The 25,040-nt window shown below is 39.9% G+C and overlaps 1 protein-coding gene across 7 annotated transcripts in view; it reads right to left on the reverse strand.

The window, feature by feature from the left end:
- The window catches only part of MED12L (mediator complex subunit 12L), a 363,897-nt gene that overhangs the window by 259,317 nt on the left and 79,540 nt on the right, over positions 1-25,040 (reverse strand). For all 7 annotated transcript variants that reach the window (XM_032263096.1, XM_032263069.1, XM_032263086.1 and 4 more), the window contains exons 9-11: positions 21,861-22,010; positions 20,717-20,816; positions 20,264-20,400 (exon numbers count right to left, since the gene is read on the reverse strand). In XM_032263096.1, coding sequence (XP_032118987.1) covers positions 20,264-20,400; positions 20,717-20,816; positions 21,861-22,010 — 387 coding nt within the window. The remainder of the gene's footprint in view (positions 1-20,263; positions 20,401-20,716; positions 20,817-21,860; positions 22,011-25,040) is intronic.

A 25,040-nucleotide genomic window follows, 5' to 3' on the forward strand; every position in this document is an offset into this window, starting at 1 on the left:
TTTTTTTTTTTTTTTTTTTTTTAGGTGGAGTCTTGCTCTGTCGCCCAAGCTGCAGTGCAGTAGTGTGATCTTGGCTCACTGCAACCTCCGCCTCCCAGGTTCAAGCAATTCTCCTGCCTCAGCCTCCTGAGTAGCTGGGACTACATGCATGCGCCACCATGCCCAGCTAATTTTTTATATTTTTGAATATTTAGATGGGCTTTCACCACGTTAGCCAGGATGGTCTTGATCTCCTGACCTTGTGATCCACCAGCCCTGGCCTCCCACAGTGCTGGGATTACAAGCGTGAGCCACCCCGCCCAGCCACAATATGTAATTCTAGCAAGCCAGGTTATCCAGTGACCCACTCCAATACAAAATTAGAAGGAACAAACCAGAGGGTAGGCTGGAATGCTGGTATAAGATCCATCCCATGGAAATAACAAACACAAAAAATGACAGCTCAGCACCAAAATGAACCAACAATTAAGAGCAGACACAGTCAACAAAGGACAACAGCCCGGGGGGTCTAGGTATGGCTCAGCATGGTCACCAGAACTGTCAACCACAGTTGCCATGGCCTAGAAGTGGGCACCAGTGACTGAGGATGACAGGATGTTGGGGGCCCAAGTGACATGAATCCCAGGATGAGAGTGTAGGGAGCGGTGAGCCGAGAGATGGTACTTTTGTGTGATCTGTCCTTTCCTTTCAGAGGATCCACACCGACCAATAGGACATTGACTACAAGCTTTTAATATGTGACCATGGGTATAAACATTATGCCAGAAAAACGAGATAATTGCAGCATTAGCACTACAGGCTACATGAAAAGTTAATATTTTAGAATCCATAAACTCAATTAAGATAACGATATGGCTATGAGCACACTCCAGAGAAGAACATACATACATAAACGCATGAATTTAGCACAACATTTTGGAAGGTTTCTGCAGTCTGAAAAGCCATCCAAGAATTCCAGATCAGCTTTAGATACTAGCAAAGTAAATATCCCTGATCAGCTTTAGATAATTAGCAAACAATTCAGATCATGAAAATCAGTTTACTCCAAGATTTTTACTCATCATACCCTAAATGTTGTCATTTAAACATATGTAGACTCAAACCAAAGAAACGAGTTACCTGAGGCAGATACCTCAAAGGGAGCTCCGTTTTTCTAATTTAAAACAAGAAAAGTAACTCAATTTAAAGAAATGTTTGAACATAACATTTCAAAAAGAAATTAACTGAGAGGATTTTCTGCCCAGATTTACTCTAAACTACACAAAGGTAAAAATATAAAAGTCAAACCAGTGAAGGACCACATGTTTATAGGTTTAGAACATTAAAGATAACAAAAAGAGTTACCCTAAAAATGCTGCTTTCAGTTTTTATTAATCTAAGCCGTAATATGCATCATATTCACATTTATAAAGACTTTTTCCGCCTGCATCTTCAAAACAAAAATGTGCCACAAAAAAAGAAACAGGTGATTTCCAAATTTAAAAACTTCTTTTCCCACTAAAAAATTTATGTGAGAGTTAATATCTGTGTGGAATTAGTGAGACATATACAGGAAATGCATGTAATCAGTAATGCATCAACAACTAGGTGGGAGAACAGATTTCTTCAGATCTATTGGACAAACTACAACAAAAGAGAAGTCAAAACAAATCACATTACCACATCCCCTTTATAAACCAAAACAACAGCCAGTGTGCCCACATCATCTCTGGGGAAATAGAAACACAAGCTCATCACACTTGACACTCTGAAGATCAACAAACCGAACACAGTGTACACACAGCATACACAATTCTGAAAAGGCAGGCAAAAGACAAATCCTATCTGGGTACCCATAACGTGCATGAGTGTTTGGTGCTGTTAGGGATAGGAAGGCACATTTTCTTGCTCAAGAAACTTACATTCCTCAAGAGTTAAGAACCAAACAGCGAACGCAGAGCAGAATAAGAGGCTCTACACATTGCACATCGACAGGGAATCCAGGGAAGATTTTATGAGAGATGTGGTCTTGAACCTTCATATAGTTACTGTTAGCCATGGTTTTATCCAGAGACAGGATTACAGAGGATTTTTATTTTTTCTTTTTATCATGCAAAAGAAAATCACTGTTTCTATTTTGAAAAAAAAAAAAAAAAAAAAAAGTAAATGGGCCTTGGAGGAAAAATATTAAGATGTTTGATAAATAGAAAAAAATGTAAAGGACAGAAAAGCCCTATCTAGACATAGTGGAAATCAAATGTTCTCCCGCAGCCTTGGGGTATAACCTCCACTTACATGACTATGTGCCAGGCATTATTTCTGCCATATACATATATATATATATATACACACACACACACACACACACACACACACACACACACACACGTACATACATACATACATACATACATATATATGATCTCGTTTCATCCTTATAGAAATCTGAAAGTAGTTATCCCAACTGTGATGAGAGGCAAAGCTAAACCCATGCCTCCAGCCCCAAACTCACCCCTAAGCTACTAAAACCCATCGGCTTCCTGGGCACCTCCACCTGCTGACCACGATCACCTGACACTAGCTGATCCCAAACTAAGCTCATCCTACTCCTCAAATACATTTCTTGTCCTGTGTACTTTCTCGTAGAAAATGGCATCACCATTCAAATCAGAAAGCTGAGAGTCCTTGTCTCTCCCCAGCCATATCCAGCTACACTCCAGTTTGAGCCCCTCAGACACACTAAGCCCACCTGCACCTCGGGCCTCAGTGTTGGCAGCCCCTTCCCTCCAGTGAGTTCCTTATCCTGGAGTTTCACAGAGCAGCCCCTTCTCTCACTAAGATCTTGAGGATTCAGGCTGACCAGAGGCTCCCTGGCCACCCTTGCAAACACCATGCTATTTCATTGGCTTAGCAGTGAATGTTGTTATCCGAAATTGTTTTCTTCACTTATTTATAATTTTACTGTCTGCATTCCCTCACTAGTAAACAAGGATTTTAAGTGGCAGCATCATGAATAAAGCTACTCAACAGGCCCACTTACAGAAATCCTATGAAAGACAAAAAACCTCATTCTAATTTAAGGCAAATATGGGGTTAATCGTATGCCATAAATCCAACAGCAGTCAAAACAAATTTTAAAAAGTAAAATAAAGAAGCACTGTTGTAATGCCTAGAGTATTCACAGTCATTTTCAATTAGCTTGCTCTAATCTCTAAATTATGCTCCTAGAGATTCAAAGGAAATATACAGAGACATTTTCTCTCTTCTAATTCATATAATCTTTACTCCTTTAGGTATCTTGTCATTTCAAGCAATTTTAACTTACCTCATTTAAAAAAAAAATCATGTCACTAAATTAAAATGTTCTTTTTACATTTTCATGTCCTTACTCCATTGAGTTATTATTACAAGGTCACAATGCCACATAAAACAAGCAAAATTATTCCTTTAAGACTGCTAGAAATGGTTATTACAAATGACAGGCCAGGCATGGTGGCTCACGCCTATAATCCCAGCACTTTGGGAGGCAGAGGTGGGCAGATCACCTGAGGTTAGGAGTTCAAGACCAGCCTGACCAACATGGTGAAATCCCTTCTCTACTAAAAATACAAAAATTAGTCAGGTATGGTGGCACATGTCTGTAGTTCCAGCCACTCAGGAGGCTGAGGCAGGACAATCACTTGAATCTGGGAGGTGGAGGTTGCAGTGAGCTGAGATGATGCCACTGCACCCCAACCTGGGGAACAGAACGAGACTCCATCTTAAGAAAAAAAGAAAAAGAAATGACAGTGAGCTGAGTTGGGTACAGTGGCATGCACCTGTAGTCCTAGCCACTGCAGAAGCTAAGACTGGAGGATTATTTGAGCCCAGGAGTTTGAGGCTAGCCTGGGCAACATAGTCAGACCCTGTGTCTTAAAAAAAAAAAAAAAAAAAAATGAAAACAAAGAAACAAATGGCAATGATTTCTACATTTATATAAAAGCACTAATGACAAGCTGAAATTGCAACTCCCAATTTTTATTTTTAAAGAATATATGCTTGAGATAAAATACCCACTAATGTGACTTTTATTTTACTTAAACTTTTACATAAATTCCAAATTTTGAATGAATATATATTATTTTTAATACCAAAGAAATCAAATTCATATTTCAAAAATATCTATAACATAATATTCTTAGATACTGATTCAGAATACGAAATAAGCCTAGGATTTTGACAAATCTCCAAATGACTTTTTAAAAAAATTGCCAGAAATTTAACCACCGAGAAAATAGAAGTTTTCGTTTTTAATCTTTTAAAAGTAGAATCACTTAAGAATTTAAAATCATTTCGGAAGAATTTAAAATCATTTTGTAATTTAAAATCATAAAAAATAAGTTGAAAACCATTTACTAGAGAAACTGGTTGATTCTTTGGAAGAATAGGGTAGTTGCTTACATGTTAAACAATGTAGTGAAATAAAGTAAACATTGTGTAACTGTGTATACTGTGCACTGAAGAAAATTAAATTTACAAAACGTCCACTGGAATTCCAAATGCGTGCAGAAGACTGAGTCCTTGATAATTTCCTAAAATACATTAATAAACAATTAATATGGAAATGTACATTTGTCTTTCAATGATTTGACTCACCCAATTTAAGTAACAGAAGTGTCTTCACCTAGAGATGCATAGAAAAGAACACATAAAGAAAAGGTTTCTTTTGAACACATCCAGATGTCACCACTGGGGCTTGGGGTAATGCACTAGAAAACAAGTTCCAAGAGGGAGTCAACTCAATTCCAAAGGTACCCATTAACTGCTTTCTTTTTAAGTAACCATAATATGGTAGGCACTGAGGAAACAAAAATTTTAAAGATCTTGTCCCTATCCTCAAAATGCTCACCTTCTAGAGAGAAAAGTAAAAAAGACAAGTAATCATAAAGTTACAAGACATTTCAATAGATGGAGTGAGGGAGAGAGGGAGGGGAGGGAGTGAGAGGGGGAGGTAGAGAGGGAGGGAGGGGAGGGAGAGAGGAGGGGGGAGGGGGGAGGGGATGGGGGAGAGGGGAGGGGGAGGGAAGGGAGGGAGGGAGGGAGGGAGGGAGGGAGGGAGGAAGGAAGGAAGGAAGGAAGGAAGGAAGGAAGGAAGGAAGGTAGGTCGGTCGGAAAGAAGATCAGAAGGAAGGAAGGTTGGAAGGGAGGTCAATACCTTCAGTGTCTCCTGAGAAGTGAGCAGACATCTGTCCCAACTTACTGACATCTCAGATGAGATCTCAACCTGAAGAAAATTCTGTGGGCTACCTGCTGTAGGTATAGTCTCAATTTCTGACTTTGAGAAATTAAGTGAATTAAGAAACCCAGAAATTAAAACCTTCAGGAAAATGCTGCTGAAAAGACTGAGCTTTTTAAAATATAAAATTTCAGCACACAAATTTTCTTCTTTTATCAATTATGCCTATAAAAAGTTATACATTTCAAAATCTATATTTAACCAATGTTTTCCAATACTAGCTAGATACCAAGAGTACAATGTCCCCTATGTCTTAAATATCATAAAACCTGCCAAGTGATGCCATCCTTTCCTTAGGATATCAGAGTGGTGGGAATAAAGAAATAGGTTGTACACCTGCTTTAAAAGAAATAATAAGACATTATCAAAGAAGGTTTACAATGGCTTACACTAACTTCTCAAAGAAAATGTCTTCCGCAATGGAACTATGAAATTTTTGGTTTGTTTTTATTTCCATTTTTTCTGCAGGCAAATGAGGCCATATTTCAATGTCTGATTAAAGAAATATAAATAGGAAGGACAGATGGGAGAGGCTTCCAATGGAACACAGAAAAGGGGAGGTCAACGGTGCATGGCCAGCAGGAAATCCCAAGTACTACCCAAGAGGGGTCGTTCTCAGCCCTCACACAGTGTCTTTCACCAGTCTTTCCTTCTTCCAAGAGCAGCACCCCTACTGCTGCTGGCGTACTGCTCCTTCCCTTTCAAGGGGTAATTACAGTACCCCATCCTCTCAGCTTTATTTTTATAGTCTGCATTTGTAACCGTGAAAGGTAGTGACAATTTCAGGCAATTCTTTGGATGGAAGAAAAAACAAATCACTCCAACAGATACTGATTAGGTGCAGTGTCCTGTGCTCAATTCTGTAAAGCACTTCAGATGACAAAGGAGAACAGCCCTGACCAAATAAAGTATATGTTCCTCTTTTGATTAAACTCCCCCTTTGTTTTTTTTCAGTCTCGTTCCGTCGCCCAGGCTGTATGCAGTGGTGCAATCTCAGCTTACTGCAACCTCTGCCTCCTAGGTTCAAACAATTCTCCTGCCTCAGTCTCCCAAGTAGCTGGAGTTAGAGGTGGGTGCCACCTAGCCCAGCTAATTGCTATATTTTTAGCAGAGATGGGGTTTTACATGTTGGCCAGACTAGTCTCAAACTCCTGACCTTAGGTGATCTGCCCACCTCAGCCTCCCAAAGTGCTGGGATTACAGGCATGAGCCATCCTGCCCAAACAGAAACCCATGTTTTAGAATAGGTTTTCTACAGTATTTGTTGCTTATTCTAGTCATGACTAAAGGCATAGGATTTATAGCAGACCATAGCAGACACAATTAAAATAAAAAATTGAAAACTCTTAATGTTATATATAAATCTTTTCAATTGCTTCTAATGAAAATTTAATATAAAATATCTTGTTGATTAAGTTATGGATTTAATCATTCTGAAAATCAATAATGATGATACATTACCAAATTTACAGGTAGTAGTAATCAAGATAATTAACATGTACTGAGTGCCTACCCAATTTACAGTCAGACATTGCAATAAATGTGTTTCAGGAATTATTTCTTTTCATCTTCACAATCTATAAGCTGGTTATTATCATTATCCCTAGTTTACAAATAAGGAAACTTCAAGGCAGAGATGGCAAATAACTTATCCAAGGTCACTCAGCTAAGTATTAGAGCTCTTGCCACAATATAACTCTTGGAAACAAACCAAGCAGGTAAAGCAAAGCCTGTGTGTCAAAAGAACCTGTGTAGGTAACTCTGTCCTGCCCTCCAGGGTACACAATACACAGTGGCCTTTTGCGTGAGCCCCAGCATCTCTGGCTTCTCCTGACTCCACCTCCTCAGTGCTTACAGCCTCAGAGTATTCTGCTCCCTTGTGCTGGAATATTTACTTCTAAGTAATATGCACATTTCACAACCCAGCTTTGTGGCTACTAGATCTCCAGCTATTGGCTTTAAATACACATTAGGAAGGCTCAGGTACCACCCTGGAAGCACACCACTGAGAATAACCAAAAGAAAGTACATCATTCCAAACACAACAAAGGAAGGTTGGGGTCTTCATAGGGCAGTAACAGGCAGCTTTTCATACTGGCACTCTCTAATGAATAGTAAGAAGTTGAACAATGTAAGGGTGCCTCCCTAGCTTTAAATAACAGGTGAATCAGATATAAAAGAACAAGAGGGGCCGGGCGGGTGGCTTATACCTGAAATCCCAGCACTTTGGGAGGCCAAGGTAGATAGATCACAAGGTCAGGAGATCGAGAACATCCTGACCAATGTGGTGAAACCCCACCTCTACTAAAATTAAAAAAAAAAAAAAACTAGCCGGTTGTAGTGGCACACACATGTAATCCCAGCTGCTTGGGGGGCTGAGGCAGGGGACTCACTTGAACCCAGGAGGCAGAGGTTGCAGTGAGCCGAGATCACGCCACTGCACTCCAGCCTGGTGACGAAGAGAGACTCCGTCACACACACACACAAAAAAGAACAAGAGGTAGGCTGAGTAGAGGGAATAATTGAGCCCTTGCATACAAAGTTAATTAAGGTCAAAGAAAAAATAAATGATAGGTCTAGCCCTGGCATAAATTAAAACACATAATTATGGCAATAATAATATTAACAGTTTTAAATCTCCAACCACAGGTAGCAACAGTAGTAATAAAAAAAAATACTTACTGGCCAAGCACAGCGGCTCACGCCTGTAATCCCAACACTTTGGGAAGCTGAGCAGGAACAATGGCTTGAGGCCAGGAGTTCGCCATTAGCCTGGGCAACAAAGTGACACCCCATTTAAAAGAAAAAAAAAAAAAGCCAGGCATGGTGGTATACACCTGTAGTCCCAGCTACTCAGGAGGCCAAGATGGGAGGACAGCTTGAGCCTAGAAGCTCAAGGCTACAGTGAGATATGATAGTAGGTGACAGGGTGAGACCCTGTCTCAAAAAGAAAAAAATTATTGAGCAAGTACTGGAAATTTTAAACACATCATGTCTAATCTTAATAAACTTGAAAGCAGGTATTGCTATTCCCATTTCAAAGATAAGAAAACTGAGGTCCAGCCAGGCATGGTGGCTCACGCCTGAAATCCTAGCACTTTGAGAAGCCGAGGCAGGAGGATCTCCTGAGGTCAGAAATTCAAGACCAGCCTGGCCAACATGGTGAAACTCTGTCTCTACTAAAAATACAAAAAACAGCTAGATGTGGTGGCGTGCACCTGTAATTCCAGCTACTCAGGAGGCTGAGGCAGAACTGGTTGAGCCTGGGAGAAGGAGGTTGCAGTGAGCCAAGATTGCACCACTGCACTCCAGCCTGGGCAACAGAGTGAGGCTCCAGCTCAAAAAAAAAAACCTGAGGTTTAAAGAAGTTAAGATGGTCATAGGGACAGAGCTACAGAGCAGCATTAGGCTGTCCTAATTCCAAAGCCCCCACACATTCTGCTACACCATGCTGCTACTCGCATCATGGGTGAATCAAGATTACTTATGAAAGGAGGGTTACAATTACATGGAAATCTCCTGAGTGGCTCAAATAGACCCCAGGATGCCTGCTGCCCAACCCACTCCAGCCAGCCATTGCCACACCCTGTTCCAGCCCTGACTTCTGCCCCTCTACAGACAAGCTAGACTTTTCATCTAATTGATACACAGAAAATAAAAGCACAGGCGTGAACTACCAAAGACTTTATTCTGCCTCCAGATGCTCATATAATATCATGTAGAACACAGTCCCATTTATGCTGCTTCTAATGCACGCTATACTCAATGTCATTTTCACGGTTTTATTTTTCGGCACCTTCCACGGTGCCTGGTGCAAAGTAGGTAAGATTGATGTTTTTAAATCAATGAATAAAAGCAATACACTGTGCTACATTAACCCAAAGGAATAAACAAGGTAGATGGGGAGAAAGTTTAGAGACGCACTTAATTAATATGAAAAGTATCTGACTCAATTCGGCAGTTGACTAAGTGTAACACACTAGAAGCATTCTCATTCCTAATTTAATGAGTCCAGGATGCTGACCTCAACAATATCACTTAGCATCATTTTGAAAGCATTAACCAATGAGAAGAGACAGGAATAAATACCTGAAAGGATATGGCAATGTGTCACTACAATTTGCATAAAATGTTTATGCCTCCTCTACTACCAAGCCAGAAAAGTAACTGGAAAACTACAATATTAAGCAGTAGAAGAAAAAAAAATCCTGTAAAATATTATGCAGTGTCCCGTAGAATATGCAAATGTAATTTCATTTATGTCCTCCAACCTTTATAGTCAAGTGTTCATATATTTATATAAAAGTTTCCATATTTATATTTCCAAAAGATATTTGAAACATATTTTTTCCCTATGCAAGTAATGGCCCTCTTGCCACAACGTAACTCTTGAAAATGAACCAAATACGGACCAAAATTAACAGTGGTTACTGCTGGTATATATATGTTGTTATACAGTATGCCCTGTTCCAATGCTTTAATGACAGTCCTATCATTTTAATTGAGCAAACTAAAGTGAAAAGGTTAAATAACCTGTCAAATGTCTCAAAGCTACTTGGTCAAATCTAAGAGTCCAACTCAAGCTATCAGGCTCCACACAGAGAGCTCTTCATACCTCCCGTTTGGTCAGGGGAATGGGACAGGGGTCCAAGCTGTGGGCCAAAAAAAACTTAAGATCAAGAATGTAATGCTGTATCATCTATATAACAATCACAAGAAGAAAGTTCTACAATGACAACAAACAAGATGAATGCACACAAAATTCAAATATCAGTAAGGTCCTTCAAATAACAGCATTGTTTATCTGGTCTCATGAACGTGGAGCATTATCTACAGTGCCAAAATAGTAAAAGTATTAATTCTGTAGCAAATAATCATCATGAATGATGTTATCTACATCTATAATAAAGCTATCTCAAATGTGAAGAAAGGTTTTCTTCACATCAGAGGATTTGCCACATTCTTCTTTCTTGGGGTAGAGCTGGCATAAATCTGATAGATTAGGACTAATTTCATAATTCAGTAATTCAATGTACTCAGTAATTCAATAACCTAATAGCTGTAGAAGCTAACCACAGGTCTTCTTTAAAAAATAAAGAAGGGAAAATAACTGAAAACTACATCTGAGAGGCAGGCTTCCTTTAGAAATTAGGAGGTACTTGGTGAGATTTTTTGCCAGTTGAAAATAAGAAATTTCTTAATATATTACATAGGTTATAAAATACCATAAAAGGGGATGGGGAAAAAAATCAATGACTTACTACTATAAGCAACAGCTAACTAAAAGAGTTGAAAAGTTTTTTAAAATTAAAAATAAAAGGACTTAAGATACTAAATAAATCTCTTAACAGCGCTTTAATCTTAGACTAAAAAGACATGTTTATAAATGAAATCAATCACTCTTAGTCAAGGTCAAACAAAATGGTCACATTTGGAGAAAGACATTATTCATATTATAGCACCAATAAATAATATGGAATAATACATAGTGTAGCTATATTAACAAGTCATATAGTTTGCATGCCAAGGCATACTGTGAGGAGCTGGACAAATTGCAAGTGACAGAAGCACAAAAACTGGTCTTAACTGCTAAAAGAACATAAGCTTGCTGAACCTGGTCACAATTATCAATGTAAGGTAATAAGCCTAACACTGTTAACCATAAATTCACAAGATTTATTGCATAAGTATAAATGGTATTCATTTTTTATAATCTTTATACATACGAATGTTTCCCAGCCTGGCATGGTGGCCCAGACATGGTCACCTGTAATCCCAGCAACTCAGGAGAATCACTTGAGCCTGGGAGTTCAAGACCAGCCTGAGCAATATAGTGAGACCTTATCTCTAATTAGCCGGGTATGTGGCACACGCCTGTAGTCCCGGCTACTCGGCAGGGGATCACATGAGCCCATGAGTTCAAGGCTGCAATGAGCTATGACTGTGCCACTGCACTTCCGCCTGGGCAACAGAGCAAGACCCTGCCTCTGAGAAGAAAAATTAAAAATTTTAAAAATTGAATTAAAAAATATTTTCCATATATAAATTTCCAAAAGATATTTGAGATGGCTGATTTCTGACTGAGAAAGGGGCAAGGTTTCCTAACTTCACATGCTTACAATCAATGTTGATAGTCTTTAGGTCTTGTGACATCAGAAAAACAAAGCATACCATGGAAGTAAAAGGAACCTTCTTTTTGTAAATAAGTAGTTAAAAACAGGACAAATCTAATTCTTGGAAGAAACAAGATCAATAAGGTAATCCCCTCTGAGTATTTAAATCAACTGTTTTTTAACTTAGTTTTTTTGTCATTTATTTGCATTTTAACAAAAGTAGAATCTTTTAATCCTCAGTCAACATTTAAGTAATACAAATTTAAAAAAAAGAGTTCTGAGAAATATGTAATTGCATAACAGAAAGTCATACATGGGTTGACTCAATTTCAAAGTAAAATCTCTCCAAAAGTTCTTAACAAGTGGATGTCTCTCATATTTAACATACAGACTGAGCATTCCTAACCCAAAAATCTGAAATCCAAAACACTCCAAAATCCGAAATGTTTTTAACACCAACTTGATGCACAAAGGAAATGCTCCCTGGAGTATTTCACATCTCAGATTTTCGGTTTAGGGGTGCTCAACCAGTAAATATGCAATGCAAATATTCCAAAATCTGAAAGAAAGTCTAAACTCCTAAACACTTCTGCTCCCAAATAGTTCAGATAAGGGAATCATCAAGGTATAATTAAAATATTTTGCTTAATTTTCAAAATTCATCACTAAACAATAAACTTTACTGCTTGCCTTTTATGAAAATCAAGGTAACACACAAATAAGAAGGAATTACCAATTTCTAGAACATGGTGCTTGTTCTACTCACTTGACAACCAAAAGTTGTGCAGGCAAGAACGTAACAATTGGCATTTACTAAGTGCTTATCATGTACTACTACATGAAGTGGATTCTATTAGTAAGGCCATTGTACAAACAGACTGACACTAAGGGAGGTTATAAGGGAGATCTGAAGCCACTCAAATACTTGGCAGCAAAATCAAGATTGAAAATCAGGTCTGAACCAGCCTAAAGTCTAAGGTATCCTACCAACGCCAGAGTGCTCAACTTGAAGAGTTGAATTTTCTAATTAAAATATTGTTTACTATGTTAAAATTGTCAAGCAAGCTTTTAAAAATTAATACATTATGCCACATAAATGTTCAAATATTCATATCTGGGTATTGTTCATGAAAATTGTTTATGGCAATTACAAAGGTATCTTCCTTTTTCCAAAATTACATCTGAAACTTGTTACTTCAGCTATACTGTTCCCTGAAATAAAATCATTTTTTAAATAAAAAGTACAAGGAGTAGGATGTACTAGTTAAGAGTGATGTTTGGATTGCACTAATTAGAACTATTTAGGATTTCAATTCCTATTCTTCCAACAATGAACTGGGTGACAGCTTCAACAATTTCTCATCCTCTCTAGCATTGGTTGCCTTGTCTAAACAGTAAGGAACTTAAAAAAAGAGAGAGAGAGAAAAAAAAACATGCATCGCACATGCCAGGGAAAAAACTAAATAAGATGACATAACACTAAAAGAAGGCCCGTTGTTTTAAAAAGAACACACAAAAAAAGATTTAAAACAAAGTGTCATAATACCCAAAATCAAACTGAGAGGCCCACACCAATCTAAACAATGCATGACTGGCCCTTCTCAGTGACAGCAAGTCTAAATATCTGGATGCACAATTTTGTTTTCCCAGCCATGTTACTAGAAATTGACCTTTTACTAATACATCATTTCCAAAATTAAGAAAACACTAGTTGCAAAAGACTAGCAACGCTTCCTTTGGGTGTCCCGTAGGAAATGTGTTAGCTTCCGAAGCACAATACACTTCTGGCCAGGCTGTGACCCGCATCAACAGCATAAATTCAGCACACTTGGATCTGAACAGAAAGGCATCCACGCACATCTTCCTTGCTTGCTTGACTTTTGCCTTACTTGACCTTCTGCAGTCTTGGTTTTAGAAAGTGTCTTTTTCCCTTAAACAACAACAAAGCCTAAGCATCTAAATGAGCATGATTTCCTTTACAATATGGTCCTGCAGCTACCCCATCCTGGGTGGGTCAATGCCATCCAACTGCCTCCCTATAGGGACTAAAGACTTTACAAAAACCAGCAAATATAAAAAGTCCCACAGACCCTGGCTGTGCCTTATGATTAGTAGACTGCGTAATAGGTATCTGTGTGTGCCCACAGCAGCCCCAAGGGACCCGCTATGAGTCACTGATCATATTCCTTCCATTTCTGCAGAGTTTTTAACTAACTTTAAATATATCAGTCAGTAATAATAGCAGCTAGTGTTTATTAAGTACCCATTTACATGTTGGACACTGTAAATATTTGAATGGTTTATCACTCAAATATTATTTCATGTCATTTTTACATCATTAGGAAATAGAATGCCCATTTTACAAATGAGGAAACTGAGACTCATCAAAAATAAGTGAATTGTCCATAGTGTCCCCAAAGAAATAAACTAACCTGCTGATTTCACAGCAGAGAGCTCCTCTGCCAGCCACACCCCTACCTCTACCTGCACATATTCTCTCCCACATCTGAAGCATTCATAAGACTGACATATATAGATTCCATGACTGTAATCCTCCCTACCCTTCCATGCCAAATATTACAGAGGTGCTTCCCATCCAGTTTACTACCCCAGCAGCTTTTTAATAAGGTCCAAAAAAACAAATTCAACAAATGCTACTGAGCATCTCCTGGGCCCCATGCATGGTACTTGGGGCTGATAATGTGCATCAGGTGAGGAGAAGAAGAAACAGACCCCAGGGAAAGGCTTGCAGGAAGACAAATGTGGAACAAGCACTGCACTGACAGAAAGTGAGCTTCTGTCCGCTGGATAGTGGTGATGAGGCAGAGTTTGCCAGCTGCACTGATAGACTTGGCTGGGCCTGGGATGCCCTGTGCCAGAGGTGAGGAAAGCAAACATTTTCTAAACTTAGGGCCTTTGCCATTCAAAACATCATTAAGAACTCATCATAACCTTTCAAATAATTCTGCATGAATAGTATAAGCATAAAACAAATCTAAACAATAAATATGTAGGTTTCTGAGTCTGGGGTGTGTGGCTTTAACATCAGGGAAGAACGAAACACACAAGCTGCTGTAGGAGCATTCTGTCCAGTGCAGCTGGTTCCAACTTTTCATTACTCAGGACAAAGTCAGCTTCCTGGAACCCCCAAAGAGAGAAGTGAAAAGGCAGCTCTTCCTGCCACCTAAATTTAGATTTTCCGTTCTATCCATGTCTTCAAGGCAACCCAAAGATGCAGCTGCTTCCAACCTCACATTCATCCCAAACAGAGAGATGCCAAGAGGAAGGAAGTGGTCTGAGGCCTCTAAAAAGCAAAGAGGTAACTGCTCCTCCCGCTGCTCAGAGGTGAAGTCACAAGTGACAGGCTCAGCGACCATGTGGAAACCAGGGGTCCCACCAACCACAAAACGATTTCTTTGTATGGATGTCAGGATTTCCCACCTCCATCACCCAGGCTAGAAATGGCTCTGAAACACTAAACAAGCAAATAAGTGAGTAAATGTTGTAGAAGACACGTACCAGGAGTTGGACAGTGACAAGCATCTGAGTAACATGGCCAATAGACATACTGCCTGGCTGCACAGTATTTTAAAATCAAGGAAGTTTACACAGATCTTGACATCCAGCTTCTCTTGAAATGTTAGATAATCAGGCAACAGTGGATCTGTGATTCCAAGTAGAATCTAAGAATTTGAGAGGCTTCCCTCTTCAGACAGGTCTGCCCATTTCCCAGACACTCAGTCCCGCCACCTCCAGGCTGCCCTATCCACAGCAGCCCCCGACTCATTCCCACTACCTGCCTGGCCGCTGTGGGACATGAGCCCTGATCTCAGTATTACCATCTTTATATCTCACACTACTCTGAATGGAAAACCAGCCAGCACAAATCTAGAATAAGTAAATGCTAAGGTTTTTGAGATTTTTATTTTCACCTCCCTTGCCGTTATACACAAAAGCCAAGACACAGAAACAGCAGCCAAGGAAATGGGGGGCAAAGGGCAAGAGGGAGGGAGAGTAAATAAACAGTGCCTTCCATGTGGAATCAGTGAAAGCATACCACAGCCTGGCACATCCCAACATGGGCACAGCGCTGCTCCTACTCCCACTCCCATGACCACAGTCTAACCACAAGGCAGGACCCAGGCCCCAAATGTCTTCATCCCATACAATGCAGTTTTCTTTTCTTTCTTTTTTTTTTTTTTTCCCGAGACAGAGTCTTGCTCTGTTGCCCAGATTAGACTGCAGTGGCGCAATCTCGGCTCACTGCAAACTCCACCTCCCGGGTTCAAGCGATTCTCCTGCCTCAGCCTCCTGAGGAACTGGGATTACAAGCATGCACCACCAAGCCCAGCTAATTTTTGTATTTTTGGTAGAGACAGAGTTTCACCATGTTGGTCAGGCTGCTCCTAACCTCAAGTGATCTGCCCACCTCGGCCTCCCAATGTGCTGGGATTACAGGCATGAGCCATGGCACCCGGCTGCATGGCAGTTTTCAACAGGCTTTCACCAACACTGAAACTGATTACACACACGAACTTCTCCCATTTGGACAGATGTCCTCCCCCTCCCTACAGGAAAGTAGAGGAGACTGCATTTCCCTTTCACAGTTCCAGAGAAAAGTGAATTAACGGACCAAGGAGGGTGAAATTCAGACGTTCCTAACAGATGTGAGGAAGCAGGTTATGCAACCTGGGGCCTGGGCCTACCTAAACATGACTTCCAGTACCAGCAAACCTCCAACCTATTGCAACCATGGAGGCTGATCATGTTTTATCTATCATGTTACCTTCATTCTGAACAAATTATGAAAACAAAAAAGGGGAAGTATATTTTAAAGAAGTGAGACCAATTTCTGAATCCTATCCACACGCAACTCCTTATCAGAGAACAGCATTATCACATTAGTTCTTCTAGTAGAATACTAATAATTGCTATATTATTGTGAACCATTTTTGAAACATATTTATATAGTGCTTTATAATTCTCAAAGTGTTCATGTTTCCTTAGAGATAAAAAAGGGCAAGTACTCTATGCCTACATAACCAGGAAGGGCACTATAGCACAAAGCCTTGAGTAACTTACTCAAGATCACCAGCTGATCAGTTAACATGGTGCTACAGCACATGCATGAATTCTGGAAATACGCACAGTGACTCTCTAGTCGAGAAAACAGGGCTGGGCACAGTGGCTCACGCCTGTAATCCCAGCGCTTTTGGGAGGCCAAGGTGGGTGGATCACTTGAGGCCAGGAGTTAGAGACCAGCCTGGCCAACATGGTGAAATCCCATCTCTACTAAAAATATAAAATAATTAACTGGGTGGGCACCTGTAATCCCAGCTACTCAGGAGGCTAAGGCAGGAGATTCACTTGAACCCCGGAGGCGGAGGTTGCAGTGAGGCAAGGTAACGTCACTGCACTCCAGCCTGGTGACAGAGCAAGACTCTGTCTCAAAAAAATAAAATAACTGTAACTCCTGTTAAAGAGTAAATAGAGAGAAAAAACTTTGTCACTTGATTACATATACATATATACCCTGATGTATACACCATACATACCAAAGACATATTTTAAAAATTAGTTTAGGCCGGGTATGGTGGCTCATGCCTGTAATCCCAGCACTTTGGGAGTCCAAGGCAGATGGATCACTTAAGGCTAGGAGTTCAAGACCAGCCTGGCTACAAATACAAAAATTAGCCAAGCACAGTGGTGTGTACCTATAATCCCAGCTACTGGGGAGGCTGAGACATGAGAATTGTTTGAACCTGAGAGGCAGAAATTGCAGTGAGCCAAGATAGTACCACTGTACTCTAGCCTGGCTGACAGGCTGAGACTGTCTTGGAAAAATAATAATAATTTAATGTTAAGTATTATAGAAGGATCTTTCTATTCTGTTATCCTTTTTGCCAGATTAAGAAAGGGTGACCAATCTGAATTACAGGTTTAAAATGTAGTTTCTGTCTTACTCATAAAACAGTATTGTAACCACAAAGCAACCACTTGCTCACATCAAATGTTTCTGAAATTGAGTCAACATTCAAAACAATTACTGCTAACTGGGGCAACACTGATGGTCCTTCCAGAGAAGTGCGTCCAGAGCCTCCAGGACTCTCATCCCTGAGTACATGTTGCCCTCTAGTGGCACGCACCTCCCTGCAGCCGGGGAGAAGTCGCTCAGGTAGAGGAAGCTTCCAGCAGTGATCTCCAAACATTTCTCACATACCCTCTCTCAGCTCAGAGTTTTTGTAGTAAAAACTTTCAACACATACTTATTTATAACTTCTATACCTATACTACCATAATAATTGCATTCATTATAAAACGGAGACAAAAGAGGCTTTTAAAAATTACAATCTGAACAGAAGTTCTAATCATTTCTTCTTGCACCCTAATGGCTCATTGCAAGCACCCACTCTGGAGAGACCTGTGCTTTACAGAGAACCCCATAGTGTGATTTCATTCAGAAAAATCACAACATAATTTCTGCCCTTTAAAAAAAAATTTTTCTTGAGAGTGCTATGAGTAACTTAAGTGTTTACGGGTGAATGAGGCAATAATCCTGAAGTTTGCCAGTGTACACACTCTGAAGGGATATAGTCAGGCTAACCACAACACCAAGTTGGTTTTGATTGTCTTGGTAAAACCCTTACCAGGAAACAACATAGCTTTTATTCAATACTTAGTGCAGGAAGCTAAACAATCCAGGACCTCCTGAATTTTGGGTATCCCTACTTTTCTTCCTTCCAGATAACTCACCTATATGTATTGAAAATCTTTGTATTCATGAGGCCTTTTATCTAAGAAAGTCTTTACTAAAAATATACTTTAAGGTTTCCAACCAGAAAGAGCATGTACCACTCTAACTTGCCTCAGTAAACAGATGATTTATCAGCATGCTCTACTGAAGTGCGGAGGCATTGCTATTGACACGATGAATTTAAAAAGTACACTCAATCGGTCCCTTGCTCTCAACATTCTGAATGATCCTAGCTGGCACCACTGGTCTTGAACCACATCTTTGAGAAGCAAGGTGACGACTCAAAAATTATTCCAAAAAGAATAATAATCTGGAATATGTATCAGGTTCACATAAAGGTAAGAGAAGGAAAGGTTTCTGATGGTTGTTATTATTGTTTCATCTTTTCTTTCCACTGATTCCCAAAAGCTAGTTGAAACATCAAAGATACTTGCCATCAGTTAACTAAGGTAATGAAGGTGTCTTAAAACTTACCTCTGCAGTCGTGGTGCCTAGCACAAGCTGGATGTATCATTGTCAGTTTTCATTGTGAAAAGAAGACAAATTTTTTATTTCTCCCCAACGTTGAGGGAAAAAAAATTGAAAATTCTAGTTTTTAGGGCAATTCATTCATGAAACAATCTATTGCTGGAAAAGCATAAGATAAAAATTGCCTGTGATTATTAATTTTAGATATTAACTGGCTATGCTACTGTATCCAGTTGTTTGGTCAAACACCAGTCTAGATGTTGCTAAAAAGATTTTTTAAAGATGTGATTAAGATTTAAATCAGACTTTGAGTAAAGCAGATTACATTCTATAATGTGTGTGGGCCTCATCTAGCTGATAAAAAGCCTTAAAAGACTGAGGTTCCAGCCAGGCGCAGTGGCTCACGCCTCTAATCCCAGCACGCTGGGAGGCAGAGGAGGGCAAATCACCAGGTCAGGAGAGTTCAAGACCAGCCTGGCCAACATTGTGAAACCCGTGTCTACTAAAAATACAAAAAACTGGCGGGGCACAGTGGCTCATCCCTGTAATCCCAGCACTTTGGGAGGCTGAAGTGGGCAGATTACCTGAGGTTGGGAGTTCAAGACCAGCCTGACCAACATGGACAAACCCCATCTCTACTAAAAACACAAAAATTAGATGGGTATGGCAGCACATGCCTGTAATCCCAGCTATTCGGGAGGCTGAGGCAGAAAAATCATTTGAACCAGGAGACAGACACTGCAGTGAGCTGAGGCTGTGGCATTGCACTCCAGCCCAGGCAACAAGAGAGAGACTCCATCTCAAAAAAAAAAAATTAGCTGGGCTTTGGTGGCGGGCACCTGCAACCCCAGCTACTCGGGAGGCTGAGGCAGGAGAATTGCTTGAACCCAGGAGGCAGAGGTTGCAGTGAGCCAAGATGGCGCCACTGCACTCCAGCCCAGGCAACAGACTGAGACTCCATCTCCAACAAACAAACAAACAAAAAAGACTGAGGTCCCCAGAGGAAGAAAGAATTCTGCCTCCAGACTGCCTTCGGACTCAAGACTGCAACATCAGTTCTTCCCTGAGTCTCTAGCCTGCCCTGAATATCTCCAATTTGCCAGCCCCATAATCACATGAGCCAATTCCTTAATATAAATACCCCTTTCTTTTTTCTCCCCTTTTTTCTCTCTAGGTAGATATACATATGTATGTATACACTCATATACAAACATATAACATACACTTTTTTTCTATTGGTTCTATTTCTCTGTAGAGCCATGCCTAATACATTGTCTAAGGATTTTTGAAAGATCATGACCACTGGTATTCATGCACTGCCCTCTGCTGTGCTAAATGTTAAAATAAATTCCACCTAAGTTAAGGCTAGCCCACTGTATTAAGTCCAATCACTAAATGAAAGCTATTCTTCTAAAACTAAAATTGGAGAGTGATGGTAAAAGGGCCAAGAAAAATCTTGCCAGTCAATAATCAATATTCCTAGGTAGACAAGTCCCACTGACATTTCATTTTAATAATCGTGGGTAATCTTGGTCCAATAATAAAATTATTTCAAAGTGTGTATGTCTTCATAAGATACTGTACTTCATAGAAAAGGTTTCACCAGAGTTTCCTAAATAAGAAAGAAGAAAATACAATAAGAAAAGGTAACAATAAGAAAAAAAAATTAACTACCTCTTGGTTATCTTTGTTTTGGTTTGGCCAGAAAATCTTATGATAAAGTGTCTCCATTGAATTGCTGGAATCAGTTCGGTCAAAACAGTGACGATCCAAAACTTCCAACGTGTGCAAAACCCGACTAATAGTCACCCCTACCGGCAGAAATTAAAGTGGTTAATGAAGCCAAAAACAGAATAACACGGTACAAAATCACCGTTCTATATAAGGCAAAAGAAATTTTTTAAACTATCATTTTTGGCATATGCTACCAAACAATCATCGACAAAACCAAACTTGACATTCTAGACAGCCAGGATCTAAAAGGCATAAACTGAAGAATGTCCTCAAAATTCACCAAGTGGCTCTGTCAAAAAGCTTCCTTATTCATGGGGAGTGGTTTGCAAGAAGCAGAAACACTGCATAAACTCCAGCATTCAAAAGCACTCGTTCCTCTGTGGCATTCTGTACCTGCTGTGGATTCTTGGCACTTGTCAAATGACCACCGAACTTCCACTGCACGGCCTCTTTGTTTTATCTGTTGTTCTACTTCGTAAATCCTTGCCCGAACCTGAAAGATAATCGCTTCTAATTAACTTGTGCTTGAAATGCCACAGTGGCTGTCTAAATCACATCAGGTTTTTCTACGTGAGTCAAGTATCTTATGGCGAACTATAATCTTGACTGTATTGTAAGAAACACAGCCTGTGGCCCAAGAAGTGAATTTTTACAATTTACAAATGGTAATTCAATGTCAGTTTTCAGTAATAAAGGCTCACAATAATAAATGCTTGCAGAATTTGTTTTACAAGTGAAATTTCTTTTTCATGGTATCACATGGAAAGATGAACGTTCTAAAATAATCTCTTGGTCAGGCATGGTGGCTCACACCTGTAATCCCATGACTTTGGGAGGCCGAGGTGGGCAGATCACGAGGTCAGGAGTTCCTGATCAGCCTGGCCAATATAGTGAAACTCTGTCTCTACTAAAAATACAAAAATTAGCCGGCCATGGTGACACACACCTGTAATCCCAGCTACTGAGATTAAACCTGAGAGGCAGAGTTTGCAGTGAGCCGAGATCACGCCACTGCACACCAGCCTGGGCAACAGAACAAGACTCTGTCTCAAATAATTAAATAATCTCTTTGGGCCATTCTTTCATGTGTGAAAGCAACTTGAAATGTTTTACTAGTTTAAGAAAACTGCTTGGTAAAAGACAGGGATCTTATTCTAAATATTAATCACAATCCTATGGCTCAAGTCACATAAAATTTTGAAACAACCCAGTACTAATAAGAACATATAACACTAATTAGCCAAACTACTACAGGAGTCATGGTCACATACTAGAACCACCACCATAATTACAGTCTGGTGGCAGAACTCTCAGCAAGAACTGTTCAGTGAGATGGTGAAAAGAAAGGGAGCAACTTCATGAACTTCTGTGGTTCTGAAGAGGCTAAACAATTCTCTAAGGTTACCCAGAGTGTTAGCGGGCAAAACTGGGAATAGCACCCAAACACCTAGATACTAAAACCTGGGCTTGACCCACTGTACCCTGATGCCTCTCAAGGATGAAAACAGCCATCAAGTCACTGAAACATAAAGTCTACCTGCTGATTGAAAGCCGTGTTCCCACCCGGCATGGGGAGGCTGGAAGGGGCCACCTGCAACAGATCCAGGGGCGAGCCTGGGTTTGCACTCTTGTTTTCATTTGTGGAATAATTCCACACCAAGGCACTTGGGCAACAGAGAGTGACAGTCTGGAAATAAAACAGGAAACGTTGGATATTCAGAGGAAGGAGGAAAGCATAATAGCTAAACAGTAAAAATGACATCCTGTCATTACTAAATCATAGTGAGTTTAAAATAAGAGCATCTTACCCCATTCTCAACTTCGTAATTGAGAAGACAAAACTAAAAATTACAAAGTTGCAAGAAACGAAGTACAGCTATTGAGAAATTAAGGAATATAATAATTCATAAGCTAATACTCCAATACAGGAACCTGAAGGAACTTAAAAAAAAAAATGCAGTAATCATTACTTAAAAATCGTCACTTAAACCAATTTTTCATGCAATTAAAACCACGAGATGAAGCTAGGATATATAATTTCTAAGGCTGTAAAAGCTAAAAAAACAAATTATTTAAAAACAAAAACAAAATCAAATAATGATGTAATAGTAGCTTCAATGCTGGGAAGGCGGTAACCCCGGACAAGAGGTTGTCAAACTTTTTCTATAAAAAGCCTGATAGTAAATGTTTTAAGCTTTGCAGGCTAGCTATAGTTTTCGTCATGTATTCTTCCTTTTTGTTTTAATAATGCATTAAAAACATAAACCTATTTTTACCTTGTGGGCCAGATTTAGTCCACAACCTGTAGTTTGCCTACCCTTGCTCTAAAAATTTGCAGACATTCTTTACTCAACCAGATGTACTTTAAATGACCATCTTACTTAAACAACCCAATGATCTAGGTGGTGTTATTCCCCACCTTTACCAAACAGGAATAAATATGAGCCACATAGGAGATTAGTAACCAACCCAAGTTTGATTTCATGAATAGCACACATGCTCAGAACCACTATGTTATCCTGTTGCACCCTAAACATAAACATCATAGCTCACATTTAATTAAGCTAATTACACTTACTCTGTGCTGAACAATGTCTTGGAAGCTTTCTTTCATCATAACCTTAACTCTATGAGGTAATGAAGTAAGAACTGTCATTACTCCCCACTCAGACATGGGGAAACAGAGGCTCAAGGTCACAGTTACCAAGTGGCAGAGTGAGGCTTAAAATCAGGTCTGTAATAGCTTTAAAGTGTACATCTAAGCCATTATTATGCTCTCGTGTCACTCAGCAGCATACAATGTAAGCTTAGAGAAAGAACGCAATTTTTTTTCAAAAATGTAAAAATAAATACAAAAAGCTGGCCAGGCACAGTGGCTCACACATATAATCCCAGCGCTCTGGGAAGCCAAGATAGAAGGATCGCTTGAGACCAGGAGCTTGAAAGCAACCTGGGCAACACAGGGAAACCCCGTCTCCACAAAAAATTTAAAAACTAGCTGGTAATGGTGATGCACACCTGTAGTCCCAGCTACTCAGGAGGCTGAGGAGGGAGGATCACTTACTTGAGGCAGGAGGCTCACCTGAGCCCAGGAGGTCCAGGCTGCAGTGAGTGACGACTGTGCCACTGCACTCCAGCATGGGTGACAGAGCAAGACCCTGTCTCAATCAATTCATCAATCAATTAAAAAAAAAAAAAAAAAACTAAATTCTGAGGTCTAGGAGTCATCTTTGTGGAAACCCGATGATAGATACAAAGAATATTAAGTCCCTGAATCTTTTTCCACTCGGTTATATTCCTACTGCCTTCCTCCTGCCTGTGACAATGTGGAGTTCTCAACTCCTCCTGACAGAGCCCTTCTCTGTGTCCTTGATTCCAAAGCCCTCTAATACCCAGGGCACTGATCTATCAAATATTTCTCCTTCTCCTATTTGCTCTTAACTTACGAACAAGTTCAAATCTGCCCATCAAAAACAAATTTTTTTAACTCTCCACTCAGCTGCCATCTTTATCCACTATCCATTCTCTTCTCTTCACTTCATAAACATGTTTCTCAAAAGAACAGTTAGTACTATTTCTCCTTATTCTCCGTCACTCCTCGACATTTCTTAATTTGGGTCCTTATCCACCATTCAATTAAACAGATCTTAAGAAGATCACCAATGAACACTATATTGTCAAAGACAACTTCAGCCATCTTCTTGCCAGACGCCTCCAATATTCTAGGCATTGCCCACTACTCATTCCTTTTTGAAACTTTCTGCAGACCCCAGTTTAGCATACTGGTTGAGTGTGGACTCTGGATCCTGATTGCTTTGGTTTGGATTCCAGCTTGGCCACTTTCTTGCTCTGTAACCTATGCATTATTAATGTTATAAGAATAATAATGGTTCCCATCTCATAGGCTAGTTCCAAGAACTAAACAACTTAATAACATACGTTACAACTTAGAACAATGCGTAGAACATAGTAAATGCTATTCCTATGCTAATATAATTATGACAGTATTACTGCTATTCGCATCATCTTTGGGTAACAATACTCTCTTCCTGTTCTCTCTCCAGTCTGGCCAACCTTCCTAGTCTTCGTCATGGACTTCCCCTCCGCCCGACTCTTAACCACTCCTGTCCTTCAGGTTCATGGATTCTCTCTCACTACAAAATTCTTCAGGCAATCTCACTCCCTCTTGGGTTTTTCAAAGCCAAAGTCCTTGAAGGATTCAAATCCACACAACCGGCCAACTGTCCACCCAAATCTTTAGAACTGGACATGTAACAACTCTTGAACATGTCCATTTGGAGATTTTAAAGGACAAAACAGTCCAAAATACTCCAAAGCTGAACTCACTAAAATGCTTCCAAGCTGATTTGCCTTGCAAGCCTCCTTCTTTCCTACCTCCCCCCGCCCACAAATCTTCCCTCTACCGTAACCAATACAACCTAACAACATTATACAGCTACCTGTGTCATTTTGCTGCATAAAACCCTCTGATGACATCTCACTCATAAAGCCCACAGGGCATCCTCTATTCCGTGACCCTCAACAGATTTTATAATTTATGTCCCACTAATACCAACCTACAGAAAAGAAAAGATAACTGACCAACCTCTGGGCCTCTTCCCATACTGTTTCCTGTCAGGAAACTTTGGCTCCTTCTTTTTACTTTATCTTTCTCAACTCACTAGACGAAGTAAAAAATTTCTTTCACAAAGTCTCT

Source organism: Sapajus apella, unplaced genomic scaffold (genome assembly GCF_009761245.1).
Source record: "Sapajus apella isolate SASKATOON/1434 unplaced genomic scaffold, GSC_monkey_1.0 scaffold4, whole genome shotgun sequence".
Taxonomy (NCBI): domain Eukaryota; kingdom Metazoa; phylum Chordata; class Mammalia; order Primates; family Cebidae; genus Sapajus; species Sapajus apella.